Here is a 19545-nt window from a genome sequence, read left to right on the forward strand (position 1 = left end):
CTTTCCTAGAGCTAAATAAAAACAAAATAATAATCATAAGGTAATAATAAATCGTAAACGTAGAAAAACAAATAATAGCAATAATTCAAAACAAAAGTTAAAGCTGGAATCGCTGCGTTCTACTATCGTAATCGTAATCGTAAATAAGAGTACACGTATATCTAGAGATGAAAGAGTGCCTAGGTTAGCATTGCATCAACTGTACAGTATGGCTTATACGCGTATAAGTCGCCGCCCCGTTCCCTCCTCCGCCACGCCAGCAAACGATTAGATTATGTGTATAATTATGCGCGGGGCAGGACTCCGCCCGGAGATATCAATTGTATTTGTTTTGCGGTCTGCGTGGTTATATCGTAGTCGATAAGTTAATGGATAAATAACAAAAATGACTGTAGGAGCGTATTCCTCACTCTGGCTGTGTGGGTTGAGTGTCCTGGATCCAGGATCAGGATGCCTCACCTATGTATGTACATACACGAAATCGATATCTTGCGGATTGGTTACGATCGTACACAGTATGCTTACGGTTAGCGCGTGGATAATAGACATCGTATCATATCAAATATCATATATCATATCTCATATTACATGTTCGAGTGTTCTGATTCTGATTCTGATTAAAAGCGGACTCTTACTCTCCTCTCTGTGTACATAAGTTTGCTACAACTTTGCTTTAGAATATAGTATAATATGTGCACATGTATGGTATGTAAATATGTAAATGTATTGCATGTTGACATCTAGAATTGCTCAAATCGAATCGAATGCGATGATGAGTTCTTTAGTTTATCGTTTACTGTTCCTCGTTAACATAGCCAATGCGATAATTAAGCGGTAATTTAGTTAATTCAATGATATAAAAGTACAAAAAGGTCCTCTGTCCGCGGCTATATGTACGGGTCGCGTCGAACCAACCGATCTATATACACACGCTGGTCTGATCTGATCTAATCCAAAACTGAGTCCATAATTGAAGATCCCAACCGAACCGAACGGAAACGAACGGAACCGAACTACATTGAACTACACGTCGCGCTGAGCTGAGCTGCCTACAAGTTAGCCTTGGTATATCTTTGTGTTGCATATGTGTGTTGCTTGAATACGGGTAATATGGGTGCTGAGATTCCGCCGCCCTGGTCCTGGACCCTGCTTACGTCCCATTGGCCTTCGGCAGCGACCGCACCAGATACAGCTTCTCGCCCTGCTTGTTTGTGTAGATGGGCGCTCTTTGGTAGTGGTCGACCAGTTGGTCCAGCGAGTGGAACTTCCGCTGCCCGATGCAGTACATGTTCTGCTCCACGTGCACGCGGAAGTGCTTGTTGCGCCCGGGGGCCTTCAACGAAACCGAGTAGTCGCCCATCTGCAAGGAATGGATATATGTTAATATATTTTGTTTTAATAGTCAGCTGGAAAGGAAACTACCACAACATATCTTATAGACTTTTCTTGATTTATGGCCTATGGCTCTACCTTTGTCACAAAAAAAACCGCGTGAGTGCCTCATAAACATTTTATAGTTAAACATTTTCTTGTAGCAATCGTACATTAGTTTACATTTCTCTAACGATTTATATGGCAATTCAAATAACAAATGCTTGAAATATAAGTTGCGAAAGGGAAAGCTCTAGTTATGTTGTGACAGCCCAATCGTGGATTCCACTCACGTTAGTCTCACTGTCTCTGATGAGGAAGTCGCCATCGTGCCCATGGCCATTAAGCACCGTGTCGCATTGGCTCCGGGTGATGGCTCCATAGTACCACGACTTGCCCGCCAGATTGGGCCGCTCAATAGGCTGGCCGGAGGACTGCGCCGCCGGCTTATTGCCCTCGTTGCGTCGCTCCATGGAGTCGTTTCCGCCTCCACCTGCGCCGCCTGCTCCGCCATTGCTGCCTCCTCCATTTCCGTTGCCGGCGCTGGCACTCGTGTTGCGATAGGGCGTGGCCAGGTAGTCGTTCAACTCTTGGAGATAATTGCGTGGAACTAAACCGACTTGGCCCTGATTGTTGCGAGCTTTGTACCAGTCCGGATCGGAGGCGGGCCGATCCACGATCTCCAGCCGATCGCCCTTCTCGAAGGACAGCTCCTGGTCGTTGTTCGACGTGAAGCTGTACAAAGCGACCTGTGTTGATGGGAACACAATATTATTAGCTTATGGAATCTTGAGCTAGTCATCCTCCCATACTCACCACAATATCGAGCACGTTCTCGGCCATGGCGTAGGTGTGGATCTCGCCGTCGTTATCACAATCCTCCGTTGTGTAGTTGCTGGGGAACCAGCCGACGGAGTTGCCGCTCTGCCCACGCCACCAGCCGTCGTTGGACTTCTCCAGGATGAGGATCCGCGTACCCTTGGTCAGCGACAGCTCATCGGGCTGCTGGGCCTGGTAGTTGTACTTGACCACAGCAGTGCCGATGGCCTCGGCGGGATCGGGGGGCAGTCGGCGCGACATGGTTGGACTCTCGATTTGTCGCGAGGGCGAGCAATTGGGCAGCGTCTTCGATCCGGAGCCCTTTTTCACCTTCTTCTTAATGCTGCACGGGGATCAGAGATCAAAGATATTGGTTGTCAGAAAAAAGACGGCTTAAGATAATGATTTGAATTTGGTTAGATTTCTCTGGGGGATTCTGAGGTGGGTTAGACTAGACCTAGTTTGTTTTGGGGGGTGTTAGTGGGGCTATAAGTTTTCAGGGGCAGGGGCTCGACAGACAACGAAATCAAAACGAATTTATTTGTTTCAAAATACAAAATACAAAAGCCGAAAGCAGTTCAAAGTTAAATTACGATAACCAAAGCAAAAGGAGGAGGCGGGGATTCGAACGCGATACGGATACATCTACGGCTACAGGTACAGATACAGATACAGTTTCAGATACAGATATAGAGGGCTTAATTCTGCTGAAATCAGAGCAAGAAGAACGCTTAGGTTTAGTCGGGCCAGGAAGCTGACGCACCTGTCGAAGAGCGAGGGCTTCTCCTTCTTCACATAGTTGCTGGGCACGTAGCCGGACTGATTGCGGCTGTTCTGGACGCGCCACCAGTGCTTCGAGTCGTCCAGCAGCAGATAGCGCTCGTTCTTGCGCAGATCCAGCTCCTGGGCACCCTGCGCCGCATAGTCGTACTTGGCTACCACGTAGCAGACGTCTTCCTGAGATTTGCCTGGGGGCGGGAAAAGTTAATAATGTTAGTTTGGTTCGATAGTTTTTGGGAGGGTATAAAGTACACACAGCAAGAAAAGCACAATGGCCTAGAATCATAGGAATATAAACATCTTTTGCGCTCAAGTAATGAACAAAAATGGAACGCGAATTCTTTAGATTCTAGATCGGTTTTTAACGGTTTGATTTTAAGAAAAGTACACAGTTCGCACAGTTTGAAAAGTAACTTTTCCTAGAATCACAGGAATTTAAACATGTTCTAACCTTAATTACAGAAAAAAATAACGCGAATTCTTCAGAATAGTTAATTTTTTCATAAAAGTAACGCGAATTCTTCAGCACAAACTGGTTGAAAACGGTGCAGCGTTCAAGTCTGTCTGCCCCTGCACCGTTTTCAACTACCTTTTAAAATAAGAATGATCCTAGTTTTAACATGCTCTTCCCGCTGCCAAGCTATCTTGGTGCAGTTGCTCACCGTGCTTCATGTTGCCCGCCATTGGTTGGGTTCCAGCGTTGCCGGCGGCACTGCCACTGGAAGAGTTGCCGCTACCGCTTCCGTTGGCGCTTCCGCTGCCGTTGCCGCCGCAGTCGAGCGCTGGCTGGCCGAAGGTCACACTTTTGTGCTGGGCGCTGCAGGAGGAGGCGGTGGACAGGGTGCGGTGGTGGTGCAGCTGCTGTTGCTGGGAGAGCGACGAGTGGCGCTGGTGGTGGGCAGGCGAGCCGGGCACGGGCACGGGCACCTGGGGACGGTACTGGTATATCTGATTCTGGTTCTGGTTCTGGTTGAGATTCAGATTCTGGTGCTGCGGCAGCTGGGGCGGATGCTGGTGCTGCTGCTGCTGCTGCGGATACTGCTGCGAACTGGCTGAGGAGTCGGGGATGTTGCGCACGAACCGCTGGGGGTGTTCCAACATTCCAGACTGGCTGCTCCTCCGCCGCGGGGGGATTCCTGCTCCTCCAGCTGGGACTGCCCTGGTGCTCCTGGCGCTGCTCCTGGAGGCAAGAGGCGTTGGGGTGGCTCAGTGTTGGTGGACTTGGTTTGGAGTTGAAGTTCAAGTTGATGAGGAGGTTGATGGTTGTTTTGGTTATGTGTTGCTGCAGTTGCTCGCTGGCGCTCTAAGCTGGCTGCAAATCGCCCCTAGCCAATGCATAGTTGCTAGGGGGCGTGGTTTTTTTTTCAGGGGGCGGAGGCATGGGCGTGAGCGTGGGCGGAAGCGTAGGCGTGGCAAACGTAAGCATAAGCAACGCAATAACGCAAAATGAATGAAAGAAAGATAGAAAGAAAGAAAAATGATATATGCAAATTAGGCTTAATTGTTTAGCACTGAAGAAGCTAAGAAGCGTGAAAATGATTAGCTCAAAAAACATACAATGCAAGTACTCAAACACGAAATATCAAATACCGAATACCAAATAGGAAACTCAAACTCAACTCAAAAATTAGCCGAGAGATGAATGTTGGTTTTTGGGGTCAGCGAGCCGGCGATGAAGATGAATGAGTGGAGTGTTTGTGTGATGATCGTGATGATGATGATGATAATGGGGGTTGGCAGGGGTCTGAGGGGGAACCGAGGGATCGGGCCAGTCCAGTTGTGGGGCAATTAAAATCTGTGCAAGTGAAAGTTGCTGCCTCCGCCTGACTCCACTCAATTGAATCCAATTGCCGGGCCAGCGAATGGGTATCCATCGGCTATTGATTCGATTGTGTGTGCACAGAGGCTGGAGAACCCAAGACCCAAAATCTCTGGCCAAGAAATACACAGAAACCAACTGAGCCAATCGACCGCAATGAGTCACAAACAGGAATTGGAGGCGGAATTGGGAAATCGGCTACTTAGCCGAGATTTATCGAGTGACATAAGGCGGCGGAGAAGGCTGTTCCGGCCAGAGATCTCTAGAGCGGCCCACGGGTTCGTTGGCCAGGTCGGCGCAGGCCAGCAGAGAGCAAAGTCAATGTCATAGCCAAGGGCCATCTTGTCTCGGGGTAATTAAAAATCAATAAGTGTCGGCCAAGCCGAGACTTTGACGCTGAGCCACTTTTGGTTTCACTTTTCCCAGATTGTTAGATCATAAGCGAGAATCTGAGTCAGCAGAAAATGCTAACGAAAGCTATATAATATTTTGAGATTATAATACCAAGAAATATCAATTAAAAACGGCCATTACTTTTGTACAGAAAACCGTATCATATGAGATGGTTGTTTCGTAAAATGGAAACATCTCTATAAATATTCTGCTTTGTCAAAATAATCAGATACTCCGTGTGATATAAGATATATGAGCATAATACAGATCACTGAAAACCCTATCAGATTTTCTATTATATAAACTGTTTTATACAAATAAATACCAAGTTAAAAAGCTCATAACTTCTGTAGGTTATTGCATTGGTCTTTGTTAATATAATATTTATTCTTATACTTCCTGTATGAAATTTCGTCATAAGTGCATGGTGATAACAAGTGTTATTGTTTATTTTGCCATCGATTAGTCAATGGTTTTTGCCACTGCCCGAGATACGAGAAAATTCCCTATATAAGTGGAAGCCCAGAACTTGTCGCAAAGCGTTTCACTGTCAGATATTGCTTGAGTTATTGTTTTCCTTGCTCTTTTCTGTTTTTCAGAGGAGAAAGCGGGGAGTGAAACCGTAACCGTAACCGAACCCAGATGGCAACGGAGAAAGAACCCAAAAAAGATTATGTTTGTGCAAATGCTCGAGTGATAAGGGGGCGGTTCGGATGGGATGGGTTTGGGTTTGGGCCTTGGTAAACATGAAACGCTTGGCTGGCTGGCTGCCAATGAACTGAAATGCACCACCGTTGGATTTGGATGTGGATTTTCTTTGCCTGCCGATTGTTTTGTTATTGTTTGCGCTTGCATAAGCCCAACAGCCGAGACATTGACATTACACTGCTGATAAAAGTCAGCGAAATCGGGGGAACAGTGATTTCAATCGAATCTGGGGTATTCGCTTGATGGGAACTTTAAGAAAGTAGGTTATTTGCTCCTAAAAGAACTGATATGATCATTGTTTCTTTAAATCTTATGTCTATGTCTTACTATCCATATTCGACAAGATCTTGAATTAATCTGATCTGATCAATGTTAGATCTCATTAGGATATCTCTAAAACTTATAATTCATGCGTATACACATCATTCCAATTTTACAAAAGTTATTTCTATGATATGATCTTGAATTTAACTGATAAGATTAAGTCATTCCTATCAAATAAACATATGTTATTCATATGCTATGAACTGGATCCAACCTGATAAGATTAATTATGATGCTATTATCAAGAAACATGATGTAAACAATTTCAGATAAAAGTATGGAAAATATACTTCTACATTTGTTTTCAAAGAATTCCGCTGACTGCATAAATGTTTGGTGTGACTTCCAAAAAACAATTAAAGTGACTCATGTGTTATAAATACTTATGATAGTATCGAGGTTTTTCGCTGTGCACTGGTTCATTGTTTTCTTGACAACAATTCGTCTTTCGTCGGGGAAAAGAAAGAGTTGCACGTGCTGTTGGGGGACAGGCAAGCCTACGAGTTTATGAGGCGGAAAGTTTGGTTTCCCCTCCATTGTATTGCTTGAAGATCGGTTCCAGACGAGGGAGTGTAGCCACTAGACCCTCTGGAAGCCATCACAAGCAGATTGGTGGCCCCCCGAAATGGGAGCATTTGGGTCTATAACATTGAGTTATGAGTTGGGGTGATGGGATGATGGGGACAGGCAGGAGGAACTGAAAGTGGGGCAGTCTTATCTGGGGGCGTGGGAGGCAAGGGGCAGCCTGTTTACATAAGATCACTCATTCAGTGGGCTGCAACTTCACTCCCAGGTTGATTAAGTAGATGCTTTCGGCTGGGGAATGGGAATGGGATTGGGATTTCGGTTTCGGTTTTGTTTTTCGTATTTTTTGGGCTTTGTTGCCGAGGGAGTCTGCGACATTTGCCGGCCGTTTCGGTTCGTTTCGATTAGATTCCTCGCAGAGATGCTGCGCAAAATCCCTGCGAGGTGGTGGCTTTTTGGCAGCGAGAGGGTGGACTTCTCGTCCTGCAAAAGGATGGTCAGTGCTGCTGAGAGTACTCGCTTTTGGTACCTGGGAGAGGTTTTGGCAAAATAAGGTACCTAGGTAATATCCCTAGATCTTAGTAAGGTAAAAAACCATGTTATTAGCTAGGTACACAAAATATTTTATAGAACTTGTGTATCATTTCCTATTTAATAGAAATGTGGAATTCAAAAAGATATGTGTACTCATTTTCCAAATTATATTGCTAAATATAAAGGAATTCTATGTTACGGGTTTATTTTAGGCAAGGTAAATACAGTACAATTGTAATCAAATTGATATTAGCTAGAGAATACCAGGTACTACACCTTTTAGGTACTCTGCAGCACTGACAGCTGGTGGCACAGTTAGCGGTAAACACACGACCATGGTTACCCGAAAAAAGGTGATGGGGAGGCGAGGGTTAAGGGTTGCAGCCCGGCAGCGCCACCCACTGGGGTGGTGGACGGAGAGAGCGCGCAGGACGAGAGAGAGAGCGAAGAGAGAGACCCGGAGAGTGGCACAAACAGGAGCTAAAAGGAGCAGCCGAATATTTTGTGTGTACCTACCGGAGACGAAGCGATGGGACTGGCAACTCCTATATTCCTCCTGGATCTCTTATCCTGGCACTCCTTATCCGTATCCCTATCCGTGTCCTTATCCTCGAGCCTTAACCCTTAGCAATCCTTGGCAATGGCAATCGGGGCAGACATGGGTTAAGACACTCAACTCCTGGAAGGGAACTCCTTGCCTGGAACTGGAACGCACTCTATTTCACTTCCACTTTCCACTGGGCTATTGCACTTTACACACACTCGAAAACACAACTTTAATTTTAATACACCTAGTCGTGTATGTGTGTGTGTTGGGCGGGGGTGCGCGTGTGTGTGTGTACATATGCTGCTGCGGCGAATGGAAAAACACACAAGTCCTGGCAAACTAACGATTTTCCAGGCTCCTAAGCACCGCAAGCGTTATTACGTTAATTAGCGGGTGTTTTGCACACTTTTGCAGCGCTGATTTGCGGTTTATTAATTAATTTATAACGATTTTGCCGGAGCCGTTTCTTTCTCGTCCCGTCCGATTTCGATTTCGATTGCGATACTTCTTTTCCGTAACACCGATTGGTTAAGGAGCAGGGTTGCCAGGTGGTGCAAGCAGATGTGTGTCCCTAGCACTTTGCAGCACTGGTTGAAGATATCGTTTTTCCGTTTTATCGATATCGATTTCGTCGTTATTTGTTGTGATTTTGGATTACATGGTTTTTAGCCTTCAAAATGCTTAAAACCCGGGGAATTGCCCTAGGCATCAGCAGATCCTACACCGCCAAGACCAAGAGGAGTGTCCTGGCGCAGGACAAGTCGAAGATCAAGGAGTACTCGCCGAAGACCACGGACAACCACGAGTACCGCGTTTACGTGTGGGGATTCCAGGAGACCGGCGCCTTGGGGCTCCAGACCAGCGTGAAGAAGGCCAAGGAGCGCTACACGGAGATGGTGCACCACCCCACCCGGCTGCAGTTCTCCAACAACAACGATATCCGGGATGTGGCCGCCGGCTACGGCTTCACAGCCTACGCCGTGAAGAGAGACGATGGGGAGACTCTCTTCGGAAGCGGGCTGAACACAGATTCACAACTGGGCTTCCAGGTGAAGGGGCATCCCAATGACCCCGCCAACCTGGATGTGATCATCTACCCCACGGCCATCAAGCTACCAAGGGTGCAGGGAGAGACCGACGAGGACATGCAGGTGAAGAGCATGTCGGCGGGCAGGGCTCATCTGGTGGTCCTCACCCAGAACGGAACCATCTTCACGCTGGGAAACAACTCATACGGCCAGTGCGGGCGCTCCATCATCGAGGAGGAGCGCTACAGCAAGAGTGCCCTGATCCACAGGATCTCCCAGGAGGACATCTGCGGCAAGGAGGACCAAGTGGTCCATGTGGAGTGCGGCCAGGACCACAGCATGTTTCTCACGAAAAACGGACGCGTTTACACCTGTGGCTGGGGTGCGGATGGCCAAACAGGACAGGGAAACTACCACACAGCTGGACAAATAACCCTGATCGGAGGCGATATAGAAAAGGAAAAGATTGTGAGACTTAGTTGCTCCTCGGACTGCGTGTTGGCCCTCAACGAAGCAGGCGATGCCTTCGGTTGGGGCAACTCGGAGTACGGACAGCTGGACGACTCTGAGCACGCCGCGACCCAAATAAACACCCCCAGAGCTCTGAAGCTAACCAAATCCATTGGCAAAATAAAGGATGTGGCTGCCGGCGGCTCCTTTTGCATGGCTCTCAATGACCAGGGCCTGGTGTACACCTGGGGCTTTGGCATCCTTGGCTTCGGGCCCTTTGTGGAGCAGACATCCAAGCCGCAGCATCTACTGCCCCCGCTTTTCGGTCGGAATGACTTCAGCAACGCGACGACAGTGGTGTCCATCGGATGCGGCGTCTTTCACATGGGCGCCGTCAACTCGGATGGAGATCTCTTCATGTGGGGCAAAAACCGATTCGGCCACCTGGGCTTGGGACACAAGAAGGATCAGTTCTTCCCCTTCAAGGCGGCCATCAACGGAAAGGTCACCAAAGTGGCCTACGGCGTGGACCACACCATTGCTCTGTGCAAGTCCTACTTCTAGATTAGGCTGTTTTAACTAGCAAATCATTCAATTTAATGTAAAGTACATTCTAGTCTAGTATTCTTAAGGCCCAGCCATTAAAAAGAAAACTCTTAAAGATCACAAATTCGCGTTTAATACATTTAAGTAGTTTTAAAGAACATTTAGATTAATTTGTTTCTGTCTCGCGACGCATGCTGATAGTTTTCCGGTTGGTTTTTGGTTTTAGTTTTCGGTCGGCAAGTAAATAGCTTCGATCTGAATCCGTTCTATACATTAATTTGTTAGAATAGTTAAAGAGCATATATATAAAATATGTACTTGGAATGCCGCAGTGTGTCTGGGTGTGTACCGATACCTAATCCAATCCAATCTCAACTCGTCCGTTTTCATTCCGCACTCGAGGCTAATACATTGCTCGTATTTGTCACAATTTCGTCGATCGCTTTTGATTGCGTTCTAGGTACATGTTCGTTACGCTTCTTTACTAGGTCTATGGTCTATGATTCGCTAAACTCGCTTGGCCAATGATGATATATCCACCCGGATTGGGGTGTGTGTCCTGCTAACCAGTGGTAACCAGATCTAGGCATGGCTCGCCGAACAGATCTCCTCGATTCGCTCGCTTCGCTAAATGTATAAATCGATTCTAAGTAATAATTTGTTTAGGTTGTGTATTCATATGGGGTGTTGTAGCTTAAAAGATCGATCCTCCTCCGCCGAACCATCGAGCTGCTCAGGCCTGTTGGTTGGCCTCGTTGGCCTCGTAGGCCTCCACCTCGGCAATGTTGGCCAGGTCGTACTCGATGACGCCCTTGCCCATGAACTGGGCGTACTTGCCGGCATCGGGCAGTGGATCGGCCGATCTCTTCGAGACTGCAATGGAAATGGACATAGTACAGGGCGTATCAGTAAGCCAGGAAGTACTCACCCCCCGAGATGAACTTCTCCATCATGTAGACCTTCATGTCGTAGCACTCGTTGGCAATGCGCTCCGAGATGAGCGAGAGATCGGTGATGCGGGGCGTGACCACGCGCATCTGGCGCCGCACGCGCTCCGTGTCGATGTTGTAGTAGCCAGTGCTCATCTTCTTCATGAGATCCACGAAGCTGGTGGGCGGCAGGGTGGTGTCCCGGTCCAGCGGCATGATGAAGCACCTGCCGGTGGTGGTGTCAATGATGGCCGACTGGTTCTCCTTGAAGTCGTGCATGAAGCGACCCCGGCGTCCATCCTTGAAGTCTGGCACATCCACGCGGGCGTAGCCCTCCTCGTCGCTGTCGCCATCCAGTTCGATGTCCTCGCGGAAGTAGTTGTCCTCGAGGGATCCACTGTTCGGCATTGAGGGTCCGAACTCGGGCAGCAGCGAGCGCCAGTTCAGGGAGAAGGGTCCTTCGCTGCGAGGATATACCCGCGCCATCTCCATCGAGTCCTCCGGATAGGGAATCTCGCAGAGGGCATGGTAACGCATGCTGCCGTGCGAGGGAGCGTACACCCGGTAGAGGGTCCATCCGCCCAGGACGCCCAGGAGCATCACGACCACGGCGATCAGGAACAGCAGAAAGGACTTGAGGCAATGGTGCTGCGGCCGGTTAAAGACCATCGATTCCGCATCCGCTTCATTGTCGCTGTAGACGACCTTGGGCTGTGGGCGGGAAATGGGGTTTTAAATAAGGCGATTTTAAAACGAGGGAAATGCAATTAAAGGTAGGTTGTTAGTTAACAGATCTATCAAGAATGATACGTTTTTGGGCAGAAAGGGTGTTTATAATAAAAATAATTGTTACAATGATCCTTAAAATTGGATAAGTAAATACTATCAGAATGTCGATGTATAGCAATTACATTAACTATTCTTAGATTGGCTGTTGTTGTGCTATCTTTGTTTCTTATCAACATATATAACTACATTTTTTGTTCCAGTTAGGAGTCATAAAAAGAGCGATAAGTCGTAGAAAAAAAAAACAAAAAAATAACTGACTCAGTTGTAAATAGGGGGACATAAAAATTGAATTTGCTGAATAATAAAAAATTAAAGACTAGCTTTGCACTTTAACTTTTCTGTCTGTTCATCGCAAAATGGTATTTTGCAGTCCTATGACTAATGCAATCCAAACTGCATCCCTCTGTCTAATCCATATTCATTGCGAAACTACGCCTTTAGCAAGAGATTACTTTGTCGGGTCAAAAAAAGTTCCCCTTGCAACCGTTTAATCAATTGAAAGCATTTGCATGCAGATTAGAGTGGACCTTACTAGGTTACTGGATAAAAGGTCAAAAGAAAATATTTGTTTTCAGTTTTGCATAAACTGGGTTTTAAATATAAAATTATAAATGAAAACTATTATTGGGTGAGAACATAAAACCTATAAAAATGTGGGCTCTTTAAAATCTAAACATATTACCCAAAAACTGCTTGAGAAACTTTAATTTTTAAAAAATATTGCTTAGATATACCAAAAAAAAAATTTATTTTTGAGGTATAAATTATCTACTAGATAAAATATAAAAATAAAAAATCCATTAATAATAGTTAAGGTCCCTATTTAAAATTGGGTATTTACTAGAAGCGCAAGTCAAAACTGCAATATAGACTAAAGAAACTCCGTTGAATGCAGGTGATGGCTGACTGTGCATAATCGTGGCCACCCGATAAAGGCATATAGTATAGTGGAATATGTTAAGAACTCGGAATGGACGGGGTGTTTATGACTGGCCACCTGATAAGGCACGACTTTCTTCGGATACCCACACTGTACAGTGTACACACTTATCGAGGTCACTGTGCGGGGCCAAAGAGCAGAGGCAGCTGGAATTGGGTTTCCCCAGCTGTCAGGGCCAATCTCCACCAGCAACAGGAAGACCAGCCCCACCGCTGACCTCAGGCAGCGAGCTAGTCCTTGACGGTTGACGGGGAGAGCCCAGGAAAGTGAATGGGCACACGTCACTCGCAGGAGGGGATTGGGGACGCGGGCGGGGGCACAAGGACGCCAGGGAGTGCGGGAATTCCAGCGCGAAAAATCGATGGCCTGCAGGCCGAGCTGCTGAGGCTGTATTTCGGATTTCTGATTTCGGACTCCGAATCTGAGTCACCTGCCGCCCAGCACCGCCCACTCGCATCACGAAACTTGTGGCTCTCGGGGCCGAAGGACGACGGACATGGACATGTCGAGGGGGGGTTGACATCATGGACACCCCGCAAGGACACCCCCCGCAACGATTGCGCAAAATAAGGCCACATCTCTGGGATGCAAGTATGCAAGCAAACTCACTGCGATTAGGGAGCCATGGTGCATCAGCGCCTCGTCGTTCAGGTTCATCGGCAGCGGAACCTTCTCCTGGTCCGTGATCTCCCCCCGCAACTTTCCCAGAATTGTCATGGCTGCTCTTGGCTGTTTATTCTCCTTTTTCGATGCCTCCACACGGTCGACTTTGTTTGTTTTAACGGAAAATTTAGTGCGCAATTGTTGACGAACTGAAATCTCGATCCAGACAATCGTCAATCGTCCAGTGTGCCCGTTTCTCGGCAGTTGGAATACCGTTGCCCAGATGTATCGATGCGGAACTGGTGGGGAACTCGGATAGACCGTTGTGCCCGCCAAAAACTAAATTAAAAAATGAAACTAGTTAACTGAAGTTAAGGATGAAAAATATGGATCCATATGTCAAAAAAGTCTATAATATGACACTTTCTTAAAAGTAATAATGTTATGTATTTATAGACCCCCGATAGTTGTTTTGGAATAATGATGCCGAGATATTAATAGCACTTTTCTTTTGATACACATTTTAATTAAATTTTCTTAAGCTATTATTATCTTTTGGAATAATTTGTTATAAACACAAGGTTTGTGAGATCTACCACAACTTGAAAGTTAAAAAATGTTAAGTATCAAATTGGGAAATATGTTATAGGTTGAGTATGGTAAAAATAAAATAATTTTATCAGATTCTCATATTTTGGCCTTTTAATAGTCTTCTTGCATTAATAAAATATTTAAAAAAACTATATAAAATGATATTCAGAAATTCACAAATGATCTATATATTCCTGTATTGACTGAATTTTTACTTAACTCCCTAATAATGATAAAGACTTAAGATATTTAATATTTAATAAGTGGTCATGTTATACTTCTTTCTAAAACCAATTGCTTTCCAAATATATTCCAAAAGTTATTTAAAACAAGACTGACAAATATTTGTTTAGATTCTTATGGAAGTTTATTTCGCTGATAACAAAATACGTTCTACTGGCAGTTTATGAGACATTTTCGGAAAATGCGAGCCGGCTTTCCTAGCATACTCTCTAATCTGAAAATAATCAAAACGTTCACCTGCGGCAGCTGGGACCTTGCGATCTCCGGGCCATTCAGTGGGCCATGTGAACCACATTTCGACCTTTATTTCTGCACTCTTAATCATATCTAATCATACAGAGCAGCGCATCCTACTTATGACTATGCTGGTTGGAGAGGAAGGCGAGATGGCCCTTGGGACACTTGTTGGCGTAGTGTCCCTTGTGCCCGCACTTGTAGCAGGTGATCTCCTCCAGCGGCGTGGGCACCTTGACGAAACCGGGTCCGTGCGGCTGACTGTGGTGACTCGGTGGGTTGTCGTTGTCGTTGCCCTCGGAGTGGCCGGAGTAGCCCGAATGCCCGCCCGAGTGACCGCCTGAGTGTCCACCGGAGTGTCCGCCCGAGTGGTCCATGGCGTTGATGTTGTTGCGGTGCTCCAGACTGCCCACGTACTGCTTGCACGAGTTGGCCTTGTGTCCCAGCTCGCCGCAGTAGTGGCACGTGGGCAGCTTCTTGTGCAGCTGATCCTTGCCCAGTTCCGCCAGCGGGGGCAGCTCGAAGTGCGGATGCATGTGCTTGCAGGACGGTCCCTCGGGACAGAAGCCGGCCAGGTAGTCCATGCACAGGACTCGCCGGAGATGCTGGTGCCTGCAGTGCGGCCCATGGCGGCAGAAGCCCCTCTTGTACCACGGACAGTCCTTGACCTTGCTCTGCGGGTCGATGTGCAGGAAGGGGCACTCCTTGTTGTGGCAGGCATTGAAGCGCGAGTAGAAGTAGCACTCGGGCATCTTGGTCATGTCGTACTCGTGCAGGAACTCGCACTGGTCGCCCTTCTTGCAGAGTCCGCGCAGCCAGTGCTTGCACACGATCGTCCTGTCGCCGCGGATGTGCCGGAAGGGACAGGCGCTCCCCTTGTCGCACTCCTGGCCGTTCCGGGTGATGAAGTTGCAGACCGCCGCGATGGACTTGTCCATGCCGTAGAAGGGCAGCGGGATCGCGCCCACCTGCTCGATCAGGTCCCGCTCCGCCTTGAACTGCAGCCCGCTCACGTTGGCCAGGAGGATGTCCATCTCTGCCGAATTCTGGGATTCTCGGATTCGCTTTAAATTCTAGTAAACAATGCAGTTTCTCTTTTTTTGCGCGTGTTTTGTTGTTCTAGTGCGCAGCCGGCGTTATCGATATCGATAGCTTGCCGGGTGGCAGTGGCACGGGCGGCCATTTGGCTGTTTTATAGCCAAGTTTAGTATAGCTATTTTTTTGAAAATTTAAAACAAGCTAAATTAATAACTGCAAAATCATCTATTAAAAAATGTTAATCGGAGATACTATGAACAAGCTGAACACCAACAACCAATGTACCCATAAAATATTTAATATATTACTGCTTAAATATTGTATTTGTCTCTTAAACAAAAATAATTTTTTATATAAACTTATTTAAAACTTAACATTATCGTAGTTTTTAATTGACTTAAAATTTAGCCATTTAAAAAAATGTTAGCTATTTAGCTACTTTAATCAATCGCTTTTGGCCAGCACTGTTGGCGGTTACATTGTGGCAATGAAATTAAGTATACGCCTAGTTAGTGTTGATGATAAAATGGGCTATCTGCATTTGGACTAGCCAAATGCCAGATAATCAGTTATATAAGAGCTATACTTTCCGCTAAATAAATTTAAGAAGTAAATTCAGGTAAATTCGATAATCAACATCCACCCCCGCCAGCGGTCGATAGTCAGCTGGTATCGATCACTTGTTTACAACTTCTTTTCGCAATGTTTAAAACGTAAGCAATCCGCGTAAAAAACTAAGATTAGTCAACTTGGGAGCGAGGAACCGGAAAATGAGGAGCGAGCTTAGTTGAAGGAACCACCCAACCTACCACCCACAACGTCCACCCACTCCAAAGGTCAAATGCTGCCCACTTACGAGCGTTTTAGCGATCCCAAAAGCGTCTTTTTCCGACTACCCTTCGCAAGATTGGCACTGGTGGCTCTCAGCTTGCCCCTGGGAGGATTCTTCTTCTGCGTGATTTGGTCGCTGACCTTTGACTTCGTCAGGAGCACCTACACCCACTGCGATGTGACCAACTATCTGCCCTCCGTCTCGGCGGCCATAGGGAACTATGAGCCCCAGAAAACCGTTTGGAGGCTGGCCATCTTCCTGCATTTACCACTCCGTTTGGCGGTGGCCAAAATCTACCTGGAGCACTACCGCGAACATATCCGCCGGAGCAGGAGGTTGCTGGGCATCCTGGCCTGCTTCCTGAATGTCGTGGAGGATCTGGCCCTTTTCTGCCTATCTTTCTGGACCTCTGCGGATCACTATGAGACTCACAGGAACGCCTTTGTGGTGTTTATCGCCTGCTCGGAGTGCTATATGCTGATGTCCTATCTGCTGAACAGAAATATCCGGAAAACCGTGCTTTTGCCGCACGAGGAGAAGTCACTGCGGTACAAGAGGAACCTCTTCCTGGTGAATGTGGTGGCCTTTGGACTGGCAGGGTACTGCTTCGTGCGGCACAACTCACATTGCGAGGCGGGAGGTGAGTGGATGGATTCTAGGATCCGACTTTATAAAGATTGAGTTCTAAATAGATGTTCCTTGAAGTACATCTATAGAAAATTTATATCCTAATAAGATAATCCTATTATACAGTTATTAATCAACTTTTATTTCTGCAGTCTACACCTTCTTCGCGTTGTTCGAGTACATCGTGGTGCTAACCAACATGGGCTTCCACATGACCTCCTACTGGGACTTTTACGCCCTCAACGTGGTCTGCGATGCCAAGCACGGCCTTTACCTATCACAAATCTAGACAAATTAAAGATCTATCCCCGCCAGCGCCGCCATATCATCCAGCCAGTCCTACCCGAGTACTCTGTACATACGCGGTATTAGCTTAAGCTCAAAGTTTACTTAATTTTACCAGAAGGAAACTGCTTCCGAGGGATTCCGACAGGAAACGATTCAGTATGACCGGATCTGATGCATACACACGCTTTTAGTTAGGGCTTTAACACGATTTTACGTAAGATTTAAAGTGTCTGAAGGATTTAGGTAAATTCGAACCGAGTTCCATGATTATGTAACGCATTATTTATACACACGCTCTAATTAAGAACAAGACTTTAATAAGGTTATATTTATACACACTCGATTTGCAATTGGCTCTATGGTTCTAGTATTTTGTAAGCATAAAATTGTATTTATTTGAATTCCGATCAATGCCGACTTTGAAATTTTTAATAATAAAATAACTCCGCAATTTTTTAAATTATTAAATTATTTTGTAAACGATTTTTATCACCTTAATATTTATGCAATAATGAAAACTACATTTTTGGAGTTATACAGATTTTGATTCTTAGTTCAAATTGTCAATTTCTGAGTGTTTTACCTTGTGAAAAAATCGCTGACATTTCCGAGAGTTTGCTTGTCCTGAAATGAAGCACTTCGTCGAGGATCAAACCAAGCTGTTGCCATGCTCCTTGAAGGATTTTCAAGAGAGGCGCCATTTTCGTATTACGGTAGGTCCCCTCCTTGCCCTGGGCCTTTTGCAGGTGCCTCTTTGCATGGCTTACAACCTGGTGATGGCTATTAGCACGGACTTCAAGTCGACTACTTATACATCCTGCCATGCCTTCAACTTTTTCCCCACCACGTCGGCGGCTGCCAAGTCGCAACACACAATTTGGGCTTTGGTCTGCTGGCTGGAGTTCCCCTTCCTCATAGCAAGTGCCTGGCTGCAGTTCCGCTTCAACCGGAGGACTCTGCCCAAGCCGGTGCGGAGCTTTGGTTGCCTGATGGCCATCTTCTTAGCGGTTAATAGCACCAGCATGTTGCTGTGGGGCACCTTTGCCCAGGCGGATGGCGACTCATTGCTGCACATATCCATCGCTTTGTCCCTGTTTGTGTCGTGTGCCGTCTACATGGGAGGGTCCTTTGTGTGCGCCAAGTATTATATGCGCGACAGGAATAGGCAGCTGCAGGAGGAGCTCTCCTACAGGTTAAAGAGTGGTTTGGTCCTCACCTACTACGTGTCCGTGGTGATCATGTGGTTCTTTTACTACGTGCACCAGAAGTTTTGCCTTCCCTTGGGTGAGTTGACCAATGGAGGCAGTGGTTCATATCTTTAATCCAGGAATCCCCTACAGCCTACTCCATATTCGGCATGGGCGAGTTCGTCTCCTGCGAGTGCTTCTGCATTTATCTGTGCCTGGCCTACTTTGACTTTTACCACGTCTACATATGCTACGATCAGCGACTGGGCTTCTTTCTCAGCGAGATCTAAACAGTTATTGATTCCTTATAAAATGTATTAAACAGAACAATACCACATAAAAGATAACAAAAAGGGCTAATACTACGTCTCGTAGATGCGCACCAGGTCATCCAGGCTGATGGGATACTGGGTGACTGGACAGCTGCCGTGCTCCTTCATGTGGCTGACGATGCACTTCCAGCAGAAGACGTAGCCGGAAACGGAGCAGGCAGTGGGCGTCTGGATGGGCAGCAGGCAAACGGGGCACTCTCCCCGTTTGGGCAGGGTCTTCTGGACCTCCTTGGGCAGCTCCTTCTCGGGCATCGCCTCCGGATTGACCAGGGTGCCACCCACTTTGCGCCGCTGGTCGTTGGAGTACCACCATTGCACGAACTGCAGAAAGAAGGCCAGCACCTCGAGCATTTTGAGCACCAGATAGGTCCACTGATCCTCCTTGGGAGGCTCGCTGGGATAGCGCAGGGTCAGGCCCAAGGCCCGGAAGATGGGCGAGTGGTTGGAGGCGTACTTGACCAGGTAGAGGAATGTGTGCACCGCCTTGGCGGCATGGAAGGCGTGAAAGGAGCTGAGCAATCGCTGCTCCCAGGGATTTGTGTCCTCGTGCCTGGCGATCCTGCTCCTCAGCTTCCTCTCCACGTAGGGAACGAAGGTCAACAGTGTGGCGGATGCGAACTGCTGCCGCCGGTTCAGCAGATCCCCCGTTTCCGTGGCCGTCCTCTGCAGTCCGTAGAAGCTCTCCCCGAAGGAGGAGGCCCTCTTCCGCAGGTACAAGTACTGCAGCAGCCAGGTCAGCAGCGGCGATAGCTCTTCCTGGATCCTCAAGCTCCCCCAGAGTTTAAAGTCCAGCCGCAATCCAAAGTAGTCAAAGATCTTGCTCAGCGCCGGGTAAATCAGATTGTCCAGCGTCTCCGCCGCCGAGATCTCGAAGATTGACGGCACATTCTGCAGGTTCTGACGCACATTCGCGGCTTCAGCCATTTTTTAGTGGACTAATTACATTAAAAAAAGTCGGGATAAATAAATAGTTTTGAACTGTGCTGTTGTTCTTATCAGTCCTCGTTGTTATCGGTTTTTGGCTTGAAAGAAGCCAAATTTAAAAAACTGGCCTGGCTAGTAATCGCC

The 19545-nt window shown here is 47.0% G+C and overlaps 7 protein-coding genes across 9 annotated transcripts; 3 read left to right on the top strand and 4 right to left on the bottom strand.

The window, feature by feature from the left end:
* Window positions 1-284: 284 nt before the first annotated feature.
* On the bottom strand, window positions 285-8325 carry LOC119546919 (cytoplasmic protein NCK1). Of its 2 annotated transcripts, none has more exons than XM_037853549.1 (6): window positions 7790-8325; window positions 3633-4150; window positions 2954-3158; window positions 2188-2533; window positions 1665-2120; window positions 285-1360 (listed from the first exon to the last, which is right to left on the bottom strand). In XM_037853549.1, the coding sequence occupies exons 2-6, from the start codon at window positions 4069-4071 to the stop codon at window positions 1151-1153; spliced, it is 1656 nt and encodes a 551-aa protein (XP_037709477.1). In that variant the 5' UTR covers window positions 4072-4150; window positions 7790-8325; the 3' UTR covers window positions 285-1150. The 2 variants fall into 2 exon arrangements, with proteins under 2 accessions (XP_037709477.1, XP_037709478.1); XM_037853550.1 differs by having other exon boundaries at window positions 3633-4313.
* Window positions 8326-8432: 107 nt separating this feature from the next.
* On the top strand, window positions 8433-9961 carry LOC119546952 (RCC1-like G exchanging factor-like protein). Its single transcript, XM_037853591.1, has one exon. The coding sequence runs from the start codon at window positions 8498-8500 to the stop codon at window positions 9860-9862; it is 1365 nt and encodes a 454-aa protein (XP_037709519.1). The 5' UTR covers window positions 8433-8497; the 3' UTR covers window positions 9863-9961.
* On the bottom strand, window positions 9955-13344 carry LOC119546953 (integral membrane protein 2B). Of its 2 annotated transcripts, XR_005219201.1 has the most exons (4): window positions 13112-13344; window positions 10773-11484; window positions 10163-10717; window positions 10064-10110 (listed from the first exon to the last, which is right to left on the bottom strand). XR_005219201.1 is itself a non-coding variant. In XM_037853592.1 (3 exons), the coding sequence occupies exons 1-3, from the start codon at window positions 13217-13219 to the stop codon at window positions 10578-10580; spliced, it is 960 nt and encodes a 319-aa protein (XP_037709520.1). In that variant the 5' UTR covers window positions 13220-13344; the 3' UTR covers window positions 9955-10577. The 2 variants fall into 2 exon arrangements, 1 of the variants encoding a protein (XP_037709520.1); XM_037853592.1 differs by having other exon boundaries at window positions 9955-10717.
* A 694-nt stretch (window positions 13345-14038) lies between these two features.
* LOC119546663 (cleavage and polyadenylation specificity factor subunit 4) lies at window positions 14039-15308 on the bottom strand. Its single transcript, XM_037853122.1, has one exon. The coding sequence runs from the start codon at window positions 15205-15207 to the stop codon at window positions 14290-14292; it is 918 nt and encodes a 305-aa protein (XP_037709050.1). The 5' UTR covers window positions 15208-15308; the 3' UTR covers window positions 14039-14289.
* Window positions 15309-15860: 552 nt separating this feature from the next.
* LOC119547841 (post-GPI attachment to proteins factor 2) lies at window positions 15861-17426 on the top strand. Its single transcript, XM_037854870.1, has 2 exons — window positions 15861-16683; window positions 16823-17426. The coding sequence occupies exons 1-2, from the start codon at window positions 16053-16055 to the stop codon at window positions 16957-16959; spliced, it is 768 nt and encodes a 255-aa protein (XP_037710798.1). The 5' UTR covers window positions 15861-16052; the 3' UTR covers window positions 16960-17426.
* LOC119547838 (peroxisome assembly protein 12) lies at window positions 17256-19477 on the bottom strand. The gene has a single exon (XM_037854868.1). It carries the CDS (start codon window positions 19399-19401, stop codon window positions 18508-18510), a length of 894 nt encoding a protein of 297 aa, XP_037710796.1. The 5' UTR covers window positions 19402-19477; the 3' UTR covers window positions 17256-18507.
* LOC119547840 (post-GPI attachment to proteins factor 2) lies at window positions 17550-18465 on the top strand. Its single transcript, XM_037854869.1, has 2 exons — window positions 17550-18242; window positions 18299-18465. Exons 1-2 carry the CDS (start codon window positions 17588-17590, stop codon window positions 18433-18435), a joined length of 792 nt encoding a protein of 263 aa, XP_037710797.1. The 5' UTR covers window positions 17550-17587; the 3' UTR covers window positions 18436-18465.
* Window positions 19478-19545: the final 68 nt, after the last annotated feature.

This window comes from Drosophila subpulchrella, chromosome 2L (assembly GCF_014743375.2).
Source record: "Drosophila subpulchrella strain 33 F10 #4 breed RU33 chromosome 2L, RU_Dsub_v1.1 Primary Assembly, whole genome shotgun sequence".
Lineage (NCBI taxonomy): Eukaryota > Metazoa > Arthropoda > Insecta > Diptera > Drosophilidae > Drosophila > Drosophila subpulchrella.

Coding starts and splice junctions, on each gene's coding strand:
- LOC119546919 (XM_037853549.1), bottom strand. CDS start 4,071: ATGTTGGAACACCCCCAGCGGTTCGTGCGCAACATCCCCGACTCCTCA. Junction 2,121..2,187: donor AGAACGTGCTCGATATTGTG/GTGAGTATGGGA, acceptor CCATCAACACAG/GTCGCTTTGTACAGCTTCAC. Junction 1,361..1,664: donor TCAGAGACAGTGAGACTAAC/GTGAGTGGAATC, acceptor CATTCCTTGCAG/ATGGGCGACTACTCGGTTTC.
- LOC119546952 (XM_037853591.1), top strand. CDS start 8,498: ATGCTTAAAACCCGGGGAATTGCCCTAGGCATCAGCAGATCCTACACC.
- LOC119546953 (XM_037853592.1), bottom strand. CDS start 13,219: ATGACAATTCTGGGAAAGTTGCGGGGGGAGATCACGGACCAGGAGAAG. Junction 11,485..13,111: donor ACCATGGCTCCCTAATCGCA/GTGAGTTTGCTT, acceptor TCCCGCCCACAG/CCCAAGGTCGTCTACAGCGA. Junction 10,718..10,772: donor GGAGAAGTTCATCTCGGGGG/GTGAGTACTTCC, acceptor TTTCCATTGCAG/TCTCGAAGAGATCGGCCGAT.
- LOC119546663 (XM_037853122.1), bottom strand. CDS start 15,207: ATGGACATCCTCCTGGCCAACGTGAGCGGGCTGCAGTTCAAGGCGGAG.
- LOC119547841 (XM_037854870.1), top strand. CDS start 16,053: ATGCTGCCCACTTACGAGCGTTTTAGCGATCCCAAAAGCGTCTTTTTC. Junction 16,684..16,822: donor CTCACATTGCGAGGCGGGAG/GTGAGTGGATGG, acceptor TTATTTCTGCAG/TCTACACCTTCTTCGCGTTG.
- LOC119547840 (XM_037854869.1), top strand. CDS start 17,588: ATGAAGCACTTCGTCGAGGATCAAACCAAGCTGTTGCCATGCTCCTTG. Junction 18,243..18,298: donor GAAGTTTTGCCTTCCCTTGG/GTGAGTTGACCA, acceptor AATCCCCTACAG/CCTACTCCATATTCGGCATG.
- LOC119547838 (XM_037854868.1), bottom strand. CDS start 19,401: ATGGCTGAAGCCGCGAATGTGCGTCAGAACCTGCAGAATGTGCCGTCA.